Source organism: Drosophila elegans, unplaced genomic scaffold (assembly GCF_018152505.1).
Source record: "Drosophila elegans isolate 14027-0461.03 unplaced genomic scaffold, ASM1815250v1 contig_208, whole genome shotgun sequence".
NCBI lineage: Eukaryota > Metazoa > Arthropoda > Insecta > Diptera > Drosophilidae > Drosophila > Drosophila elegans.
In genome coordinates, this window is record NW_024545578.1 from 18,104,734 (window position 1) to 18,127,548 (window position 22,815).

At 39.4% G+C, this 22,815-nt stretch overlaps 2 protein-coding genes across 4 annotated transcripts; one reads left to right on the plus strand and one right to left on the minus strand.

Moving 5' to 3' along the window:
* Positions 1–201: 201 nt before the first annotated feature.
* Positions 202–15,764, minus strand: LOC108142564. Of its 2 annotated transcripts, none has more exons than XM_017266512.2 (6): positions 15,564–15,764; positions 3,841–4,059; positions 2,817–3,656; positions 2,477–2,634; positions 1,636–2,419; positions 202–1,205 (listed from the first exon to the last, which is right to left on the minus strand). In XM_017266512.2, the coding sequence occupies exons 2-6, from the start codon at positions 3,920–3,922 to the stop codon at positions 832–834; spliced, it is 2,238 nt and encodes a 745-aa protein (XP_017122001.1). In that variant the 5' UTR covers positions 3,923–4,059; positions 15,564–15,764; the 3' UTR covers positions 202–831. The 2 variants fall into 2 exon arrangements, with proteins under 2 accessions (XP_017122001.1, XP_017122002.1); XM_017266513.2 differs by lacking the exon at positions 15,564–15,764 and adding an exon at positions 14,864–14,882.
* Positions 15,765–17,438: 1,674 nt separating this feature from the next.
* LOC108142832 (ras-related and estrogen-regulated growth inhibitor) lies at positions 17,439–22,437 on the plus strand. 2 transcript variants are annotated; one of them, XM_017266895.2, is made up of 3 exons: positions 17,439–18,146; positions 21,778–21,908; positions 21,976–22,437. In XM_017266895.2, exons 1-3 carry the CDS (start codon positions 18,062–18,064, stop codon positions 22,378–22,380), a joined length of 621 nt encoding a protein of 206 aa, XP_017122384.1. In that variant the 5' UTR covers positions 17,439–18,061; the 3' UTR covers positions 22,381–22,437. The 2 variants fall into 2 exon arrangements, with proteins under 2 accessions (XP_017122384.1, XP_017122385.1); XM_017266896.2 differs by lacking the exon at positions 17,439–18,146 and adding an exon at positions 20,334–20,848.
* Positions 22,438–22,815: the final 378 nt, after the last annotated feature.

Genomic DNA, 22,815 nt, shown 5'->3' on the forward strand with positions numbered 1-22,815 from the left:
TTTTTCGGAAAAAAGCCAAATGTAGATGGCGCTTCACCATAAAGAAGTCCAAAGGGGCTTCCTCAAAACTGATCTGTCTAAGAGATTAAAACCTGGATTACAGCCAAATTACTTCCGCATTTACCATGATTATATTTTCCGCTTAACATTTCCATTTCCTCCACCAACCCACCAAAAAAACTTATTCAACAGTTATTACGCTTAATTTGAAAACATTTAATTACCATTAATTATATTTTTGTATAATTACATTTTCTGTTTTATTGTTTCATTTATATGCTCATAGTGCATCATATATTATGCTTAGTAAAATCACGCAAATGTTTCATTAAAAATTGATGCCTTCATTTTTGTAACGTTGTAAAGAGAACGACGTGATGTTTGGGGAAGTCGTTATTGCTTTTGCTGTATCCATGGCTATTGTTGCAATTATAGTCGGGCAGTTGATGATTTTGGTTGGCCTTTTGTTTTAGTCAGCTTCCCCATTGCGGTTTAATTAAAATTATGAACTCGCTTAGTTGGCATTAAATAACAAATAAAATAAGATCTACATGCGATTTATGTAAAAAAGTTCATTTTTTGTTTTCGTATTTATCCTCTCATTTGTGGTTCTTCCTCCTGGTGTATACACTTAGCAAAAATACGCATTACAAACTATTAGCAGTGTTGCCCTCAAGCGGGCGGGGGGCGGTAGGTGGAGGAGGACGAGGCGTGGTGTACACACATTTAAAACCTAAGAATATCATTCGCACTCGATTTGAGAGAGGCGGAGCATTGGTGATCCATGCAAAGAAGAAATTATCCATTGTTCTTTGAATTTCCCACTGTATTTTAGTATCTAAACTGTCCCTTCTTCCCCCTCTCGTTGTGGTAGACCCTCAGTGGTGAGTAGCTGCCATTTCCGTTTCCATTGAGTGACGCTCCGGCTCCGTTTCCGTTTCCGGCTCCATTGCCATTGCCAGCCCCGTTTCCAGTTCCGGTTCCAGTATTGCCAAAGTTCTGGGATGCTGATCCGGAGATCAACTCCTCGGAATGCTGTGGCTTGGCGGTGCAGCGTGGAGCCAGCACCAGGTTGTAGATCCCGAAATAAACCAGAGCCACGACGCAGGCCACCACGGCCAGCCATTGGTAGGTGCAGGACCAGGCCCCCAATTTCGGGTCTCTCTCGTCGCGAGCTAATCCAATCAGAGCTCCAAAGCCTTTGCCTGAAATGAGTAATAGAAGTTAGAAATAAGTATCTCAGAAAAATAGATAAACAATATTTGTATACGGTTTTGAGCATTCCTTAACTTTGAGAATGTTCAAAAATCAGATTATAAGCTCACAAAATAAACATACCGAAACAAATAAATTTATTTTTTTCCAAAACTAAAATCATTAATATCTCTATTTTTTTTTCATTTTCTGATTTATAAAGTATAAAACCAAGCCGGGTCATTAACATTTCTCTGTTTATACATTTTACTAAATTTTAATAATGGGTTATTACTTTATTATTATTATTATTTTAAATCATATTATTTATTACTTTTCAATACATTAAGAGTAAAAAATCTTTTCTTAAATATATATATATAAATTTCCCTTAAATTTCCGGCTTAAATATTTTGAAATTTTTGTTTTTACAAAACTTACCCAATCCGAAAAAGGCCAAAACAGCGATGGCCTGTCCAGTGGCAGTCAATTTCCTAGGCATGGCATGACGCATGTACAGGATGATCGTGATCCAAATGAGACCGATGGCAGCCGGTTCGATGATCTCCATGATGACGGTCAACCAACGAGTCTGGGGATCACTCAACGCGGTGAATCTAATGACATAGATAGCCAAGCCGCCGATGAAGATATTCGAGTGGCCGCAGTACTCGATGAACTTGTCCACATTGAAGAAAAGGACCACAATGAGGAGTAAGCCCGAATAGCACAGGGCGTTCGGATCGTAGAAGGTCCAGCGCAGGAAGCTGTGAATGCTGCTCCAGAAGGTGCCAAACAGAATGGACACCATTGTGAGAACAAAGATCTCGGGACTATAGCGCCGGATGGCGGACATGGGCACCACCAGCATTCCGGTCTTCGTGTGCCACCACCATTCTGGAGGACTCAGTGGCATCTGAGATGCACAGAGCAGCACTATGGCACCCAGAACAAAGCTTACAATAAATATTATAAGAGCAACAAGAGCAGCATCCTGATTCGGTTCGTTCTCGAAGAAGATCAACTCCAGTGGCGAGAAGAGCACCACATAGCCAATGGCACCCCAAACATACTGGCGGCACACCTCTCCCCTGCCCTCGGAAGTCTCACGCACGGCGATCACGATGGCTGTGTTCAGCAGGGTCAGTGCGGCCATGGGGAAAATATCCCCAATCAGGCGAATGGTTGTATAGCCCACCAGGGTTTCCTGCACACTGCCAGTGGTCTATTGATTTTGGACAAATTAAATTAAATTTTTACAAAAATTAAATCAAATACTCACATTTGTACACTCGCTGTCCGAAAGCACACTCTTCTCATGGTAAGGACTTACCACCTGGCACTCGATCATCGGCTTGCAGTTACTGTCGTTCAGGCTATATTGTTTAAAGTCCTTCATGTAAGTCACCTGCTCTGCAGGAATGTGGCATTGGAAACCCTCTGAAAAAGAGAACATAAAGTTAAAATTATTAAACAAAATTTATACAAAATTAAAATTATTTTATAGATTATAATTTTCAATAAATGTGGCTTTTCTTTTTCCTTTTAGCGATTTTTTTTAAACAAAACCCAAATTGGAAATTTCTTGATATATCTTTAAACTGGTTTTACATTTAACTCACCCAGCGGATACTGACACCACCCTTCATAGTCATCATAGTGCTCCTCCTGACTGATTGCCGAGCCCATGACAGCATCCATGACCACGCTGGTGGTGTCCTCGGTGTAGGCGTGGCAGTGCTTGACCACATCCTTGCCGTCCTGGTTTCGCTGAGTGAGACAAACGTGCGGGGGCTGGACGTAGACCTTGGTGGGGGGCCTCTTCACCTGTCTGGTGGACCGGTGGAGTGGCAACTCGCCACTGATGCTCTCGACGCCAGCACTGTCCGCGGGGTCCAATCCCTCCAAGTCCCTCCTGACGCGCAAGCTTTCCGTGACCGCAGTGCTGCCCTCGTCCTCGTAGTCAAACTCTGAACTCTGCTCCGTGGAAGGGGCCACCGTGGGCACCTCCGCCAACCAGGCAACATACAGTGGCTCATAGAGCTTGGGATTCTGGCAACTGTAGGTGCAACGGGTCAGGTTGATGGCACCCTCCTTATGCTCCCACATGCTGCAGCTGGAATTCGAGCCACAGCGCTCTTGGAACAGGAATCCTCCGGTTTCGTCGCAACCAAAGCTGACCAGTGGCTCTCGGATTTCTCCCCGCCGGCTGACATCCGGGACAGCAAACAGAAAAGCATAGATTAAGGCCGAGATCAGCAGGAAAACGGCAGTCATCACTCGCAGCGTGCGTCCAAATGTATTCGGGTTCCTGGCCGCTAGGCGATCCGCCCAAGGACCAGCGATCAAAGGACCCAAAATGGAAACAAACGGCGCCAATATGGTGATCGTGCGGTACTCCGAGAAGTCCAGACCCAAAAGCAATGGCTTTGTGGAATGCAAAACATGCAAAGCTGTTAGGCCTGTAATATATGAATGATTTTAGTAAAATATTTAACAACATTTCATTGCCAATTAATATAAATTGGGCCACCGAAAAATTTTTTTTATAATTAATTGAAGCCCACCGACATTTGCATACTTAAATTATTAACTATATGTTGAAATTGTTTAAGTGCCAGCTTAAAGCTTTTCTTAAAAACTCACCGGTGATGACAAAGAATACGACAAATTTGAGCGATATCAACGTTCTGTTGACACGCGGTTTGTGCGCCGCAATGAAACCCATTTCCTCGATTTGGGTGTCTACAAACTATGTATAGATAATCTCAGTAATTAAGCCACCTCTCGGGGGTCTCGTTCTTCCTCGTTAATTTCTTCTTCGTTTCGTTTGGATTCAGTTGCTCATGTTAAACTCGATGGGTTCTGTAAAAAAAAGAGACGCAGTTAATAATAATTACCTAATAAGAAAGATAAAATGTCTAACAATTTCTGAGATGTAAAGAGAAAACAACAACACATCAAGACATTGAAATAGTAGGGCCTCACGCAACCACAAAAGTCACAGACACCAACAGTAAATAATACCAACTTGCTGGCTCCCAACTGAAACCGCATAAACAATAAGATATCAGAGGCTGTAAGCCCTATTTATGCACTCTCTACCAAATTACACATGAAGCTTCTCTGCCCAATTTGTGGGGATATCAAAAAGCAATCAAGCCATTTGATGCCACCCATCATCGATGATAATCGGCGGGCAAACACAACATGCTGAAAATCGTTCGAGAGCTCGTTCAGAGACCCCCCGTTTCAAATATAACATAAATATATGCGTGTCACAATGGGGTGTCAAAAATAAACAAGTGTCAATAGGCAATAGGCCACAGTCGACATTCATAACACACATACGCACCATTGCACAGCAGCATTCGGGGCAACAACATAACTAAAATAACACAGTAATTGAACACAATGGCAGCAGCAAAACAGTAATGAAATCAATATTGTATCTGCCCTAGACATAAATTTAAATTAACTGTCAACCAAATTGTCAATGACACGTAGCTTTAATCATCAGCAAACTATTTGCTGGAGATTATAGTTAAAGGAAAGGCTTCGGGGGTTATTGTGCTATAAACAGCTGCAATCAATGTTATAGCACTTAAGATGCCTTCCGCAAAATGCAAATATCTTGCAAATTGTATTATATTTTTATGAACTGTATGAGTTATTATCAGGATAGTAAAACATGTTTGAGTTTTTCGAGTATACAGAAATATTCTTAAAATTAATCATAAATAACTATAACTTAAAATCTTTAAGAATTCTAGACATTTAAAGTGAAAGAAATGTTTTTTTTTTTAATTTTACTTTTTAATTTTACAGATCTGCTTTCTATGAGTAATTGAACTTGAATTATTAAGTGCTGAGAGTGACTTCTTGTTTTGTATGCTATTTATTGGACCCCTTCTGTACGCTTAATGCAACCACTAGACAGTGCGTTAAACCCACTCGACAAGTAAATTGCTTGATAATGCCTAAAACGCATGTGTCGAGAAAGAAGCCCACTCTTTCGCCGTCTGAATTGCAATTTGCAAGATGATACTTAAAGTGAGCTCTGTTCCTCAACATTGACAATGGGACTCGGAAAGGAAAAGGAAAGTGCCAGACGACGGTGATCATATTTGCCAACTGCGCAGCCCCGCGCGAGAACTCAGATGGCAAGAAACGAGATTTAAGTAGTTTGTGGCAAAACCGGTTGTTTGGCTTGTCGGCTAGGCAAATTACATCACCCCGAGCAAAAAGCGAAACATTTGACTGACTCTGCGTGTGATCTACGCCCCCAAAGGCAACAGCCCAGCCCAACCCAAGCGGAGGAAGGTCAGGCAGATGGACATCCATCCAGCTGCCATCTGCAAAATCTCACAGCGACCACCAGCTAATTGAACAACTCACACAGACTCCAAGGTCTGATTTACATACAATTTATAAAGTGCTAAGCTCTTAATGCTACACCGCCGCTAGGGCCAATCAATAATGTAAAATACGTCTGCCTTGCCAAAGGTCAAACTAAACAAAAACCAATTGATAAGTAAACAAAACATTTGGACCGGTCAATGAATCATCTAGTAATGCTCTGTTATCTTTTAAAAATAGATGAACACAAATCTGGGTTATCAGTTGATGGCTGCTAAAAATTTCCCTATCAACAAACATAAATACAAAATATTGCCGGCTTATCTAAGCATCAGTATTGAATTCAGCTGAAGGTACTACAAAAAGGTCAAACTGCCAAACAAAAGCCAACAAACTAGCAATGCATGACGTAATCCAAATAATAACGAAAACAATACGAGAGCAGCTATAAAAAATGTCGCTGTGTTTGAGACCGAAATTCAAATTAGTAACCAGCCAACGACCAGCAGCAAAAAATAAAACAACAAAAATGAAGCTTCAGTTTCAACTTAATGACAAAACGCCCCGCACGCACACACCCAAAAAAAAACAGAGCGAAGAAAAACTAAAAACCCCAAACAAAACCATCCAAATCCGAGCTCCACACACACACACACACCCCGCACAACCTGGACAGCCAGTGATTGCCCCACATGGGCACTACGTATGACACAGTGCGCTTATTTATGACCTAAGGTAAACTTTGGCCGGCGCTAGCCCCAGAAATGCCATAAGCTGGGAAATGGAAAAACAAAATGGCTGGCATTTCCCCATTGCGTGTTCGCTTGGGGGGCTTGAGATCGGTGGAAGAGGTGCCATCGGAGCAGTCCAAGGGAACTAGCCCCAGGCGAACATGCCCACGGGCATTGACAATTAACCATGCTGTATATAGTACACTATGCTACACATATGCGCAGGCGACAAGCATCTGGAAGTTGCCTACGAAATTAAACTTTTCTATTTTCAAAATAAATAATGCTTAGGCTTTTATAAATCCATTTCGTTATCTTTGGGACTGCGCTGCCCTTGACGCCTACGCATCTTTCAAGAAATTCAGCGGTGCCTTTCAAAATAATTTCATATGAGTTCCTCTTACAAAAAATATATTTGTTTTTTTTTTCTTTGAAATAAATAAAATGAATTTTTCCTTATAATAATTGAAATAGCTTAACCAATTAAAACCGAATTAAAAAACAAAATTATTGAATACTATCCACAAATAAAGCTTTATAATTTTCTTTATAACATTTCCATGATGGTTTTTACTGGCCATTTAAGTTGTATATTTTACACTTCAAAAATTGAAAAAGAGGTTATTTGTGCGTTTAAAATCACATTTATCATCTTTAACAATTCTTTTGTTTTGCCTTTTAGTTGGAGTATTTTCCTATCTGGTTTCCCAATCGACGGCTTTGCCGCCTGAGCAAATTATCCGAGTTTTCTTTTCGGTTTTTCGCCACACGTCCGCTTGCAACTTTTCCGCTTCGGTGGCGGCAGTGCCTCTGCCTTTTGTTTGTACTGCCAAATAAAAACCAACTGTGAGAACTCTGCGTGCATGTTGAGTTTTTTTTTTTTGTTTTTGGCGGGGAACTTGGTGTGGTAATTATGTACGAATGTGCCACCATGTAGCCACCCGAAAATAGAAATTTAATTACAAACGACGACAATCAGCATGACCCTCTGTTTATCAGTTGCCTAGTAAATCACTTTGTAAATGTCAATTAGTGATAAGGCCAAAGCCAGAGACCAAAAATCAAAAGACAATGAGGCAATATATTTGCGCATGCCTTATGCAAATCCTATTTGTTAGCATCGAATTGGCTGGGTTTGCAGTTGTTTGTTTATTCGTATTGTTTGCACAACAATTTTTAACACCTTTACGGGCAGCTGGAAATTTCAGTTTTTGGCAGCGACTAATATTTTTTCTTGGGTGCAATGTTTAGCCACAAAGTTGCGCCTTTTGCATTAGATCTCTCAAGACATTGTGGGTCAATTGGTTTTTATTTAGAATTTGTCTTTTTTTGGGGCTTGTGCTCAGACAGCGCGCCGCCCGCTTAATTATGCGTAACACGACTACAGAAAAATAGAAAAGCCGCAACAAAAGCCGCAACAAAAGCCGCTTGCATTTGGTTAAATTTATGAATGAATGCAGTGGCCTGGGCACACTGTGCCGGCTTTAATTAACATTTAAAATGCATAAATTGTGCGACCGTTCGAACTGTGTCAGCAATTTGGCTCCGAACATGGGCGAACAGAGCCTACGTGGGCCGATCGCCTCGGCAAGTGCAGCGTCATTGAAGGTCTAGACTCTAGACTCTCGAAAAGGTTCAATGAAAGTGAGGAAAATTTATTGGGGAACATTTGCATAGTTTCCCCTGGATGTCTGCCAGATTTTTCGGCCAGTCAATACACTGTTAATGTCTTGAATCGCCAGTAAACGCAACATTAACATTTTTCCCCATTTTCATTTCGGTTTCGCTCGAGCGTACAAAGCGTTAATTTCAATTGCAAACCAAATGGTGTATTTGCACATTTTGTGACACTTGCCTTCTGACATTTAGTCAGCATAAATTTCCCAATACGCAAATCAGTTTCGCTAACTTAGCTAAGCAAGTAACACATAATTTTGGATTTTCTATACTATTATACTTTGATTTTTTTTTGCATTTGTCTTCAATTGTATTGTTAGGTTGTACGTTTAATTGGGGCTCTCCGTTTGTTTACATTGTGGTCACGTAGCGAGGTTCTGGTTTATTTTCAGTTTTACTATTGCATTGGAACAACCTACACTCATAGACCCACACATTCAAAAATCTATAGTTGAATGAACGAATAAAGTACCGCACCGTTAATCAATTGGGTAAGTTATAGAGTGACTTATTGATGAATGCGTCGGGGAGTTTTAAGGCGAGGCGACATCGCACGCCTTCGGGACAAACCTTGGCGGTAGTTTATAAGGCCCATTTCCGTTAGGGCTCTGTTAATGATATTGTGCAATAGCTCATTGTTTTTGTGTGTGGTCTTTTTGAATGCGAGATTTGCATTGGCATTGCGAGTCTCAGTCCCCTGGGCATTATGGAAATGCCATAAAGACATTTTCCTGACTCACAATCGTGTGTTGACAACTTGTCTGGAATGCTGCCAGCACAGATCGGCCTTAACTTTTACACGTGGCTACAAAAAACAGTATTTATTAAAAAAAACACTAAAGTAACTTGAATAAAAGATTTACGAAGTCAATATTATTATACAACGTTACAATTCCATGACCTTTATTTTGTATTGTTTGAGCCAGTCAAAAATATATTGCAATGTTTTTTGGCACTTAAAATATTCCTTCATTTAATTTTACTTAATATCCAACTTTTTTTATTTAAAATCTTTAAAATTTATAGGTTTATTAATGTTTTTATTGCTCTTAGTATTGGCAGATCAAAGCGTGTTCAATGTACGAAGTAACTGCAGTCCAGTGTTATTGGTAATTCAATGTTTAGATACATCATGGCTATTTATAGTCATCCCACCCACTTGTCTTCAAGCAAATTACAATCTACTTAGCATCTTTCGGCCGCCTGATATGCACTTAAAAACGCATTCCCATTAACAATATAACAACATAGCCGGACTCCCCTGAGGATCCATTTGGTCACGCCCCAAACTGGTGGCACACGCAATCCCTTCTCCCCTGGTGCACCTCATATGTTGGCTCGTGTTCGCTGCCGGCTAATTAATTAAGCCGAAGAAACTGGGTCAACACACACAGACCAAACAGAACAGAAATAAGGCAAGTGCATATGGGGGAGAACGGATGGGGTAGTGACCCGACCCTCTGAGATCTTCATGTTTCCTCGAATCGGAAAATTCGTAAAATTTCCTACAGGCCAACAAGAATTTATGTGCAAATGCAAAACCAGCGGAGCCCATGATTGAGCAATTTATAGGGCAGTCACACGCAAGTCACCATTTCCCGGGGCGAAGGGGAAAACTAGACAAGTTCCGTTTTCGAGGAGTGGAGGGGCGGAGGTTAAGTTATGCAGATGAACAAATCCAGTGGAGAAATAATTTCCACATAGTTTATGGCGAAAATTCTCTCAATTAGTGCCAGACACAAAAATAGAAAATTTGTCTTCGCCGCCAGGCAGAAAAATAAATTCATAAATATTTCGGTCTAGCATGAATTTATTGTTGTTTATATTTGAATTGAGAATCTAGTTTCAATATGGACCACAAGCCCCAATTTTATGGCAAAAATAACTAAACAAAGCAGATTGCTGAAAAAAAAATTTATTTTATTTGAATCAAATTCTTATCAGGTATTTAATTCAATATCAGGTATTTAAAGGAATTCCCACAATTGTTTGCTTGAAATTCGTTCGTTTATACACAAGATATAAATACAAACATCAAAGATTCCCCTGCTGCCAGAATAGTGAGTCTTCCAGACAATTTTATTGTTATTTTTAGACCACACAATATGGGAAATCTGTGGCACATGTACGCTTTCAGGTGAGCCAATAGAGGAATTAAATTCTTGTTTGGATTATCGTGGTGAGAGGTGGAGGCCATCCAGCACTTGAATGCAAATGGGCCGGCCGGCAGCAACTGCAACTTGTTGCCTTCCAATGCACTTTTGTTTACATCACTTGTTTCTTGTCTGTTTGCCCATGTCTGCTCAGTCAGCTGTCCGCCAAACTGGTCAGTCGAGGTGGGTGGATAAATTGCAAAGAATATATTCTCATTTAATTTGGGTTGCTTTGGGTTGCAGTGCCGTCAGCGGTGAAGCAAGTCCCATTAAACTGTCCGAAACTTATTTCAGCTTCAATTTGTTAGTGTCATGACCCCAACGACAACGAAAACAACGCGAGATCGTCGACGTTTCTCTAGAGATATTTGGAGCGATGCCTCGATGACATCATCTGGCTGTTTTGACGCAATATTTTTCGGGGCGATCTATATTTAAAAAACTTTTTAGCACTCAGATCATAGAAAAGCAGGGGGAGAAGGGACATGTATTTGAATCACATTCGAGTGGTTCCAATATATTAATATACTTATCTTGAAGAACGTGCTAGCCTGGCATTTTTTTAATCAATTTTCCACGACGACTAAGAAAGAGAACTTAAAATAAATACGCATTAAGGTACAAAGGCTTATTTATTTCTCATACATTCATGTGCATGCCCCATTTCATATTTCTTTCTAAAACAATTTTCTACCTTAATGTATCCACACCGCAAAGTTCTGATAAACTTATTTACTTTTCACGAAGGACGTTCATGCCTTTCAGATTTTCTAAATCAATTTTCCGCCATTAGGCAAATTATGATATCATGCCCCGGAGCATGCTGACTCAACGTATTAGATATTTGCATATAACCTCGTATTTTCCCATGCATTTTGAACGCTCCACTGCAGCGTGAAAATATTTGTGCCGGCCAACCCCCCTTTACCACTTTCTAAAACTTTTGGAATAGTTTTGCAAATTGATATTGCAGCATGTGATAGGAATTTAATTGAATTGTAAGCGTAATGGTTTCTGTTTGGGTCTCAATTAATTATTTAGTGCGCTAATTGCCTTTATCCGAATACAGAATTAAAGAGACAGTGCCGACAATTGAGACATCAGTTGCGCAGGCGCATTGTGGGGCCACCATAAACGTATGACAACCTGGGTATTTACAAATTTGGAGCCAGGGAATCGAAGACAGCGAGGCCCAGTGGCGCTGACACGACCCAGAGTCCCGAGGAACGGACAAAGTCAAGTCACGCACTGCAGACATTTCCTCAAAACTTGATTTCCAATTCAATGCCAGCAAATGCAATTCTCGAAACCGGCCCCCAAGAGCGGCAGTTACAGCTCCACAAAAGGAGGTACCTAGATACATTTGTAGCTACAAGTTGGCTTTGACGATGGCCTGTCACTCAAGCGGCAGATACTCGTAAACAGGAAAACATTTCCTCGAACGCAGCATTAACTTGAGCATGTTCTTGGTTCTTGGTTCACAACATTTCCTTTGTCTGTTTTTCGACGCCGAAAAGACATAGCAAATCCCTTTTCATTCTGCGTGGGCTGTTCTCGACTTCACAATGGCGCCGTCTGACATTGAAATTTTCTGTCATTTAACTGCCTTACTTCTTTGGTTATGTTGGTCGCCAAAAATCAAGACAGAACAAACAAAAGTTTGCCCTAGTTTCGTTGGTCCGCCAAAATAGTGGTGCGTCATAAATAAAAACAAACGGAGCAGCTACTGTAAATGCTTGGGGGTCCATGACAGTTGCCGAAATAGCCCGAAAGAATCTGGCTCTCGGTGCATACATATATTTTTAGGTATATTGCTTTGACACAGCCCGAAGGAGGCGTCGTCGCCTCTGAGTCATCAGAATCTTGCAAAAGCTTTGACACACATAAATAAAAAGTGTTTGCTGCATGTATAAGAAGACAAGACAATCTAAATTCAGTGTATGCTAAATACAGCAAATAAATCGATCGAAAATTGTTTGCTATGTTTATAATTTCGACATGATTATTATCTAAAACAAATCCTACAAATATAAATTCATAGAAAATAAATTTAAACAATTTAATTATGACAATATGTTCTATGTGAATACATAAAATCTATAATATAAATATATTTAAGACCAAGAAGATAAAAGACCTTCTTTACCATTCTCTGCATATCATCTTACCATTTGGAAATCTGTTTATGTGCTCAAATGTCTATTTATTTATAAAGGGATAAGAAAGTTTGAAGGCCACTGAAGAAATTTTAAATATTTTTGTACCAGTTTTGTGACAAAATCCCCCTAAGCAAAACAACTTCTTCAACACAAACAATTAGTGATCCAAGGAAAACAATCGAAATTTAAATGTTTTCTTCCGTTTTTCGTTCCTCCCCTCTCTTTATTTACATTATTTTTATTTATGTTTTGCAAATTATTTTGGTCACTGTGGATTCGTTTATTTGCCCACATGCCTTGTCGTTTATATAAAAAACACCACACATTAAAAGTATCCTCAACAGATGTGCGGACGGATGAGCTCAAAATGTCGACAATATAACCCACAACATAATACACATACGTACACATAGCATGTGCAATTTGAAATTCTGGAAAATCAGCACAGAATTTGAGTTTAGCTAACATAATTTCGATACGAGGGCAAATAAACTGACAGACTAGCAGAGAGATCAGCAGAAGATCATGATGAGGTTATCGCTGATGACGCCAAAATGATGTCATATTCGGCCGACACACTCGAATGCCTTATATCTAAAGCTTGTTTCGGGTTTTGTGTTTCAAATTCAAACACACACCAATAAATTTAGGTACCGCCTGTATATATATCTTATGTGCCTTTATGACGCCCCCCTCTGGTCCATTGATTGTGTTATTTGTATTTGTGTAGCTCCATTGTTTGCCATTAGAATGTCTTGTCTGCCGGTTTTAAGCTCTGAAGTTGTTTGTCGGGTTTTTGTCTGCACAGATCGGCAAACTACCTCATCGACTGTGCTGCTTTCTGCCAAATTCAAGTTCAAGCGACAGACGATGCGGGTGTATTTTTTATTTTACTCTTTTTGTGTATTGAAAACATCAAGAACTCGTACAGAAAGTATGGCAAAAACAACAATAGCAAGGTGGAGATATCTTGAAGTTTCTACGCTTTCTTAGAAACAGGGTGGTTGTCTAACGTTTTCCTATAAGGGTGGTTCCCGACACTTTCCACCTTTCGGGGTGGTTTCCCGCCTCTTCTAACAGCGCTTCTTGGCCTTCTTTTGCTTGGATTTCATTTTTGGCTTGATTGACGGCAACGCCTGGCGTGTTTTAATGCCTTTTTCCTCATTTTATTGCAAAGGGTGGTTGTTATTATTTACGTTTTACGTACCGGCATTTGTTCCACCCTATCGGCATTTTTTTCGAAATCTCACACGCATAACTTCCTTACTTTTTTGGCTACTTTATGGTAACTTAGGGTGATGATAAATTGCTTAATTCATTGATAGATCATGAAATATGTAAGAGTATCTGGGTCAATGGATTGCAGAGGGCTGTTAGGATTTCCATACATTAAAACAACGACCCATTTCTTTCTTATGATTTTTTTTCGCTACATAGAATTCTACACAAAGGGCAAGGGCTAGATTTGAAATTTGATATACCATTTATGCAGCAAATAAGGAAATACACTGTATGTATGTACATAAAACTCATTCATTCAATTCATAAATTTAAAATTTATTTAAATTTCTAGCCTTTTAATTTTGTTATTGGAATAACAATATTGTACGAGCTCATAAGACCATTTATTCGATATTAGGTCATTCCCATAAAAAGACAACTCTACAGGGGCCCGTCTGCCACTGGCAGAAGGCATAAATGGGCTGAAAGAGAGTGCAATTGTAGTGCGCCAAAAAGGAAACGCAACAGTTGCAACATGGTAAGTAGTAACGATTGCCGACGTCATGGGTGGAAAATAAAAATGTCAATAAAAATTACAGCAAATTGCTGCCTGCCGCGCCCCCTATCCACCGTTTATATTAGGGGGCGGCAAATGGTAGCACGCAGGGCACATGGTTGTGGGACACTTTATGTAGTTACCAAGGTTACTATCCTATCCCTAGTGTCCTGGCGTCAATTGAGCGCTCGGCTGATTAAATTACCCGAATGCACAGTGTGGGTAACGGACAAAAGGACAATGGAGAGGGGGATTGCATAGAGCATTAAGCAATTGTCCTTTTTATATATGCCATGGCCATGTCGCCATTCGGTCTCCGCGTCAGTGAGTCGCCGCGAAAATTGCACTTTGCAGTGCTTCAACCCAAAAACTTTGTCCCCACAATTTCATTGATTTTCCCTTCTCTGAGCTGATGATTTCATTCTCAGACCAAAACACACAAGAATCACGAATATCCTACAAAGCAAATGCAACACGTGACGGAAGGCAAACGAAGTCCTACTTTGAGTTCAGTAAGTCACATCATTTTCGCTTTTAATTTCGCCCTTTGGCTGCCACCGATGACCGCAGAAGCCACCAAACCAGATGACATCACAATTTTTTGAGTGGGTTTGATTGTGTGTCAGTGTGTTGTGTGTGCGAAAAGATTGATGAGTAAGCCTTAAAGAGGACTTTGGGGAGTGCTAGGAAGGATATTCAGAAGAGATATAAGAAGACATTTAACTTAAGTCCTTTTATAAGTATTATACGGAATTAAAAAAAAAAGTTTTCTATCAACAAATAAAGGGTAATGTATTACTTTAATAACAATACCTTAATTACATTTTTGTTGTTAATTATTTAAAGTGCTACCTGTAAATTTATAAAAGAAATTGTAATTTTTAATGCTTTCCAAATGTATTTAAAAATAACAATAAATTCATTAGATGAGGTTCCTTTCTTGTCGATGTGCAATTTATTTTCTATTTCAAAACTAAAATTTATATGAAAATTAAGTTTTTACTGTCCGCAATTCCATTTCGAAATGCAAATAATATATATAATATTTTTATTTAATTTGCTTTGTTGCCTTTAACGTTTCCAAGTTTCGGTTAATAATGTTTCCGTTCTTGAGGCAATTGCTTAGGATAATTATTCAGTTAATCACCAATTGGAAGCTTTTTATTTGTTACGGGTTCATTATTTGCTATTTATACATTCTCCATTAACCAAAAGCACACACAACCAATCACGCATATAGAGTAACAACACGGGCACTTGTTCGTATGCGGCCAAATGTCGCCAGGGAATTCGAAATCGTATTTGATGGTAGTTTTATTTCTCTCTTTTCTTTTCAAATTAAATGAAAATATTTTAAATTCAACACTGGCTGGCACAAGAATAACAGCGACACTGCCGAACTAAACGCGCAACAATTTCTAAATGCGAAGTGTGACTACAAAAATAAGTTTTGAATAACAGCAAGGCAAAGGAAACACTATTATTATGTATAAGTAGCTAAAGGAAAACACACCGAAAAGCGCGAGTCGCGCGGCTGCTTCAAATAAAAACGTCTTTGTTTTTATTTTATTTTTTTTGGCGGCAGCTGCCAGAAGTCAAAAGATGCTCTGGCGTGGGTGACTTCGATTCACGATTTCGATTTCGATTTCGATTTGATTCCGTCTGGCAATCCGCGTGCGCGTCCAAACGCCTCGCCGTTCAAAAGAAAACTAAACCCAGTGGTCGGGTCGGGAAACCAGAGAATATTCAGCCAGCTGTTCCGGTCCGCCGGCCTTCCTACTCGCGGGGACGCGACTGTGACTTAAGAGCCGGTCGAGAAATAGCATTGCATACTTTCGGCTGCCGGCGCAAACGGTTAGCCCTCTATTTATGCTACGGCTTTTGTTGCCAGCCACTTTGGCATTCGCAAAGATTTTCCCGGCTAACGAAATGCTTTCTGTTTTTTCGGCTGTCTGGAATTTTCAACCCTTAGGCACAGTGCACACATTTGCACGGAAACACCCCCACAATGGGATTTCCTCGGGGACACACACACGTTTCGAGGGTGTTTTGTCTGGCTGATATGCATATGGGCAGACCGTTTCCTTAATGAACTAGAAAATATTGACCTAATATGCATAACTAAAAGGTCTTTAATAAGTTGTCAACAAGGGGAAGAAACGTTAAATAAATACAAATATTATTTTCATGATTGTTTTGGTAGATTTTAATTGACTTTTAGTGTCCGTTACATTTAATATTCAAGATTATTTATTGGGTATCCACGTTAGAATATAAAGCATACTTTTTCTACGTCCTGCAGTTTTTCCCACGACAAAGTAAAATTGTATCAGTGTTTGGGATTTCCTATAACCCTTCCTTTTATAATAATAATGTTTTCATATTTATATTAAACAAAGTTTTTATCAAAATATTTTAATTTACACTTGATATTGAATTTGAACTTAATATTTAATATTTTATTTAAAAATTAAATCTTAATGCAAAACACAACGCATATTCAATTGCATAGTTTAATATTAAAATATATTAAATTTCGTGCAAAATATTTCAAAAATGGTTTAAGCTTAAAATACACTTTCAGTAAAAATATATAAATCGAGTATATAAAGTGCATTAAGCCATAAATAACTATTTTATTTATTATATTTATGTCATTTACTATAATAGTGCTTCATAAAACATATTACTGTGTTTTTTCTGTACTCTACAGTCTATTAAATTCTAATGTAATGAATAGTTTTATTAATGGTTATCTTTACTGTTCTGAACTAACCTCCCCTAAATGGTAATAACTTAATTCCTAAGCCAGGTGCAACCACCTCGAACAGCCAAACAAACTTTTCGTAACTGTCTTTCGAAACAGCTGCAATTGTTTTAGTACCTCAATAGGGCTTTTTTTAATTTGGTTAGGAGGACATCCATATCCATATTTCCAGAAACAGTTGCTGCCCCACAGCTGCTTTAGCCAGGCCCCAGTGTGCCAATTAAATTTAATTTAAGGCGACGTTTGCCGCAACTCAGCAACTCACATTAGCATTTGTCTTGGGAGAAATGCCACAAGAGTGATGATGATGATAATGGTGCTCTCGAAACGATCCCAAATCGCCGCAGATAGCGATCTGATGTGCCACATCGATGGGGCTATTTTCGATGGCACCGATTAGCCTATTGGCCGAGTGAAATCTTTTAACCCTTTGCAGGGCGCGTGTCTGGGAATGGGGCTCGGAATGGGATTGGAATTGGAATCGGAATTGGAATTGATCGCTGCTCTGCTCTTCGTGCTGTCTATTTTTGGTTGGTGCCCGCTCGCACACTCGCGAAAAGCTAGAGACATCGGGCCGATCGGACGATCCCATCTACACTCCGGCGTAGCACAGATTCCGCCGCTCTTTCTTTCAGTAGAAATCCGTTGGCCGCGCAAATCGCACGGATGCGGGCGGGCTAAAATCCAAGAGATATCGAAACAGATCAGTCAGAGAAAATAAAAGAGAATAGGTAGAAAAGACATACTCCATCGGATCGGCGGACTGGGAAATACGCAAAATTGATGGTTTTAATAAATAAATAAATGAGTTTTCGGTGCGCGTCGAAAGTGCAGTGCGCGTTTTACAGGCAGATCGCGATTCCTGTATCCATAATAAAAATGCCCAAAAGCATAAGACACAAGTCCGCAAAATTATTTCGAAAATAACCTGCAGCAACAGCAAAAGGCAACAGCAAAAGGCAACAGCAGCAGCAGCACAAAACTCATTAATTTTCCAAATACCCCCAAAAAACAAATGAACGTATCTCACCGATGCGAAATTCGGTGTCCGGCTGTAATTTTAAACGCATTTCTTGCGCTTGTTTTGACATTGAAATGAAACAACAATAACAATCGGATAATTAAAGCGGAGAAAACACACGCCAACGGATATACACCTGCTGTCCAACCCGCGAATTAATCTATCTGCGAAGAAAAACCAAAAAAAACTCAGGGAATTTGGAGAACTCAGGGAATTCGAGAAGATGACCACGCGTATTCGGCGCAAGAAGTCCACGCTGACGGAGTTGAAGATAGCCGTGATCGGGGCACCCAGTGTTGGCAAGAGCGGTAAGATTCGAAATACCACGGCAAGTGATTCCACAGCAACAACACACCGAACACCAAAACAATCCGAGCAATAGCAGACGTATCCGATAGATACTTGTAGCATGGATGCCGAGCAACAACAGCAAATTAGTTGAGCAATCGCCGATTCGTGTATATTTAGACTTTTGTTTGTTTTGTTTATAAAGTGGCAGCATACATATACAGATGCAGATATCCCATACCCCATACCCCATACTTACGCACACACTCTTGCAGCCGGGAGTATCTGTGTGTGGCGGCTGCTGGCACTTTGGCATTGCCTGCCGCTTTAATCGCTTTCCACCGTTTGATTTGACAAGCGGCTCTGGCCAAAAGACCAGGCCATGCACTAATTTATGACGACCCATGAGCACATAGCATAGAACACCGAAAAAAATTTATTTCTTTTTCATGAAACAAATAAACAAGTAAAACCTTAAGTTGTTCCACCAACTGATTGCGGTAATCAAAATAAAATTCTATTAAATGATGAGAAATTACATTTTCGAGAACTTAATAATTATTTGTGATTTTTCCAAACAAATATGGAAATATAAATTATTAAAATCAGCACTAGGTCATTGGTTTTTCAGATCATCATTTTCTAGAAAAAAAGGCAAGGAAAAGTGCTTCAACTTAATTGATGTTGTTCATATTAGAAAAATTTTTATTTTGCTTATAGAAAAAAAGATTTGATATTAAATGTTTAGGAAATTCTGGTTTCTTTTGGTGTATGGGTTCAGATCATATATAGATACTCAAGAGATCACAGATCATTGGCAGCAAAGTCGTTGCATATTTCTTCGATTCGGACGACTTAGCATAAATTGATGTTCCCTGTCAGGCATCACGTATACCGAAACATATTTAATTTGTAACATTTTGGTGGGCCCTATCCCTGAGCTGATGCTAATGATGATGATGGCTTTAGCAGGAAAATTTATTCCCGCGGCTGCCAAATTCATGTCACCCCTGCATGCTATTCGTCCGCGTTGTCAAGTACCCACTCTTTGCTCCAAAAATAAAGGATTCATTAAAAGCTGAAATAAACTTTCGATCCATGTAAACCAAAGATTGGCAGGAGAAAAGTATTTTTAATTTTTATCAGACGGAGAAAAAAAAGGAAAGTCTTTTTGAATCGTGTTAAGGTTAATTTTCAGGGGTCTTTAAATTCTATCCTTAAATAGTTATCTAGGTTTTTGAACAAGCATCATGACAGAATGTCAGGACCTTGCCGACATACAGAAAAGCATATCCGATTGCCACGGCTATTGATTTTATCTAAAGACGTCTGTAGGTATCGAAGCATTAAGTAAACCGTTTTACAGTCCTTACAATCTTTAACATCATCTAGCACACCGATGGTCTCCAAAAACTTAAGCTGGCTATGACCAGCTGGTCACCTAAAAGCTCATTTATAATTTCTATTTGCCCATTTTGCAAGACCGCTTCTTTTGCAAATACATGGTCCTGACAAATTATGTTCCGTAATTTACAAGTCTCTACTTTGTTATTGTTTAAGAAGTTTTGCAAGCAGAGAAAATGCATATTAACACAGACTAACGACATACATCTTTTGCACAGATGCATTTTGTTTAATACAGTATTTAAAAAAAATTATTTTGTGATGGCAATTACGGCCTAGAGGGCAAATTTGGTCCGGCTGTCCACTTCAGGTAACACCTGTGTACTATATGTCCCCGGTCACAAATTATTTTGAGTGCAAACCAAAAAGAAAACTGGCGTGGCCAGCCGAAGACTGTGGACAGTGGAGCCGCCTGAAATAAGACTAGAAAATATGCTTCACTAATAAATATAGCGATAAAAAAAAACACGAAAAAGAAAACGCATGACATGCAGAAAATCTACAACTGGGTGTGTCTTTGGTGACAAACGAATGAGCTACGTCTAGTTGTGTTATGGATGAGGACATAGAAAACAACACTCTTATTTTTCACAATTTAAGCTTTTTTTAAGTTCTAAAAATAAATTATCAATTCCTTACTATTTTAGTATTTTAAATTATATAAAAAATTTTGATTTGAACATATATTATTATGTTTCCATAAATTATTTAAATTGCTTACGAACTTCTTCAAAACAAACAACTTAATACTAATATTTATTAACGCTTAAATTAACTTTCTAAAAATCCTTAAAAACTAGTTTTAAAAGTTTATACCAGATAACTTCTTAGTGAGCCAAACAAAATATCACAAAACACTCCATTTTTCCTGGCCCATAAAAACAAATCAGCCTAAAGCAAATGGAATTCCTCCTCAATAGCAGCTAACACATAATAACAAATGCATATATGTTTAATAAATTTATTGCCACATATTTTAATGTCACTTCGCCAAAATCGCTGACCAAATACCAGAGAAGATATTTAATTCAACTGTGTGTCCATGTCTGTGGATGCGGTGGGGCAATTAAATCGCCCACATCCACCTCCGCCGGAATTTGCCGTGCAGCCACACATACGCACTTGGCCATATAGACATATAATAAGAACACAAGACATACATATAGACGTAGACGCGATCAGCGCCCAGCGGGCGGAGAAGACGCCATCCCCATTGCTATTGCGGCGTCGTGCGTCGAAGAATTTAAACGTTGACCTCGCGGAAAACAAAAAAGAAAATTCGGAAATCATACATTCTGAGGGAAAACGCTGGCCAAATGTACGCGGTGTTGGGAAAATAAATGATGGAAATGTCATTAAAAAGTCGCGAGGCAACCAAGGCAACCACTAACCACACAAAAAACACACGCCAACGGCCAAAGCCTTAGATACAGTCAAACTTCATGAGCTTTAAATTTGAATACGACTATGGTGACTTATTTAAATTAATTATCTAAATTGCAATATAAATGTATAAATTTTAAGCAGTTATATGAACAGCAGTGGCTTGGATTCAAATATTTATCTAAATTTCCGTAAATTTATAATCGCAAGAGACATTATATTAAATACAAATAATTGTCACCTCAAGTTGTTTTGCCTAAATAAAAATTAAAACTCATTTAGACATGTGAAGGAAACTCATATATTTTATTTATGATTTTAATGAATAAATATACTTAAATCAGAAAGTTCAAAAATCAGAGGGTCCACTGTATAATGTAGACATTGTCATCCTTGCCTGAAGTGGCCCCTGAGGTTGTAGTTTCCCAGCGCTGCTGTTGTTGTTGCTTTGACGCGAGTTCAAAGGACTTGCATGGGAAATGACCAAAGACCAGGTCCGAAAAAAAACTTCACCCCCTTGTCAGGACACGAGGCCTACGGATGACGGAGTTTGTTGGCTCGAGACACGCAACTTTAGGGCTCAGCGATTTGTTGCCGGGCAGCCGACTCGGGTTTATTAACCCCACAAGGCGCATTTCCACCTGCCCCGGTCTCGAGTCCTTCTGCATTTGTCCCTGCAATCGCATTTGGCATTTTGCTACTCGTACTTCACGCTCGCTTAAGTGCTGACCCAAATCCTGAACGAGGGTTGCTCGGGACTGTAGGGCGTTACCCTGGTTTACACCTGATCCCGCTGATAGCCAGCCCGGCAATAAATTAAATTCATGTTAAGTAAATGGTTTTGGCTATTTAATTTAATTTCAGCCCTAATTGTGCGTTTCTTGACAAAGCGTTACATCGGGGAGTACGATCATCAGACTGAGAATCGCTACAAGCACGAGGCGATGGTGGATGGCGAGCCAGTGCTCTTCGAAATCCTCGACACATGTCCCAAGGTGGGTAAAATCCCAACATTGTTATCAGAAAATTCGCTTGAAATTGTAATAATCTTTTTCCCATCAGGCTGAGGACGAATACCCAAATGCAGCTGAGCTTGTCCAATGGGCCGATGGCTTACTTCTGGTCTACTCTATAACAGATCGCAAAAGCTTCAACTATATACGCCGTGCCAAATCCGATCTTCAGTCTGATACTCCCGTCCAACTGTGCGCCAACAAAGTGGATATGGTGCACCTGCGCCAGGTGAGCCGCGATGAGGGCGAAATCCTGGCCAAGGACTTCGAGTGCAAGTTCAGCGAGGTCTCCGCCGCCGACCATGTGGACCAAGTGGCCGAGGTCTTCAACGAGCTGTGCAAGGAGGTGCTGGCCTCCAAGCGCAAGTCCAAGCAGAGTCTGCTCGAAAGGATGCTGGGCGGGGCACGCCCCTACAGCCGAGGGAAGAGCGACAGCAATTTGCCAAAAGACTGATAGCGATGATGGGATTTTAATGTAAATAAATGTAAATTTTTTTTAAATTAAAAAGAATTGATTAAAGTTTTTCTTTATTTATTTTTTTAAAAAGTAGCCTTTTGGTGTATGTAGTCTTGTTTTGAAATGTTTTTTGTTTGGCCAGAAAATGAAAAGCTTTTCATGTATAAAATAGTGTTATAAAAATACATTTAACATTTTTTTCTAAGCATTCACATTCTTGGTTAATATTCACAGTGGATTATTAAACTGTATAAATTTATTTACTTGTTTTAATACTTTTGAAAAATAAGGAAATTTGTTTCGCAACACTTCATTTGAAAAGAGCTTTTTGGCTGGTTGCGTTCCGTGCTAAATATAATTTGTATTACAAAAATAGTATTAGTAAAAAGCTTAGTATAAGTAAAAATATACGACTTGTGAGGGATTGAATAA

Bases quoted from the DNA above. Each gene is read 5' to 3' on its own strand.
- LOC108142832 (XM_017266895.2), top strand. From the start codon at position 18,062: ATGACCACGCGTATTCGGCGCAAGAAGTCCACGCTGACGGAGTTGAAG. The intron at 18,147-21,777 runs GTAAGATTCGAA...ATTTAATTTCAG, and splicing joins ACCCAGTGTTGGCAAGAGCG to CCCTAATTGTGCGTTTCTTG. The intron at 21,909-21,975 runs GTGGGTAAAATC...TTTTCCCATCAG, and splicing joins TCCTCGACACATGTCCCAAG to GCTGAGGACGAATACCCAAA.
- LOC108142564 (XM_017266512.2), bottom strand. From the start codon at position 3,922: ATGGGTTTCATTGCGGCGCACAAACCGCGTGTCAACAGAACGTTGATA. The intron at 2,635-2,816 runs GTGAGTTAAATG...TCTCTTTTTCAG, and splicing joins GTGGTGTCAGTATCCGCTGG to AGGGTTTCCAATGCCACATT. The intron at 2,420-2,476 runs GTGAGTATTTGA...CAAAATCAATAG, and splicing joins CGGACAGCGAGTGTACAAAT to ACCACTGGCAGTGTGCAGGA.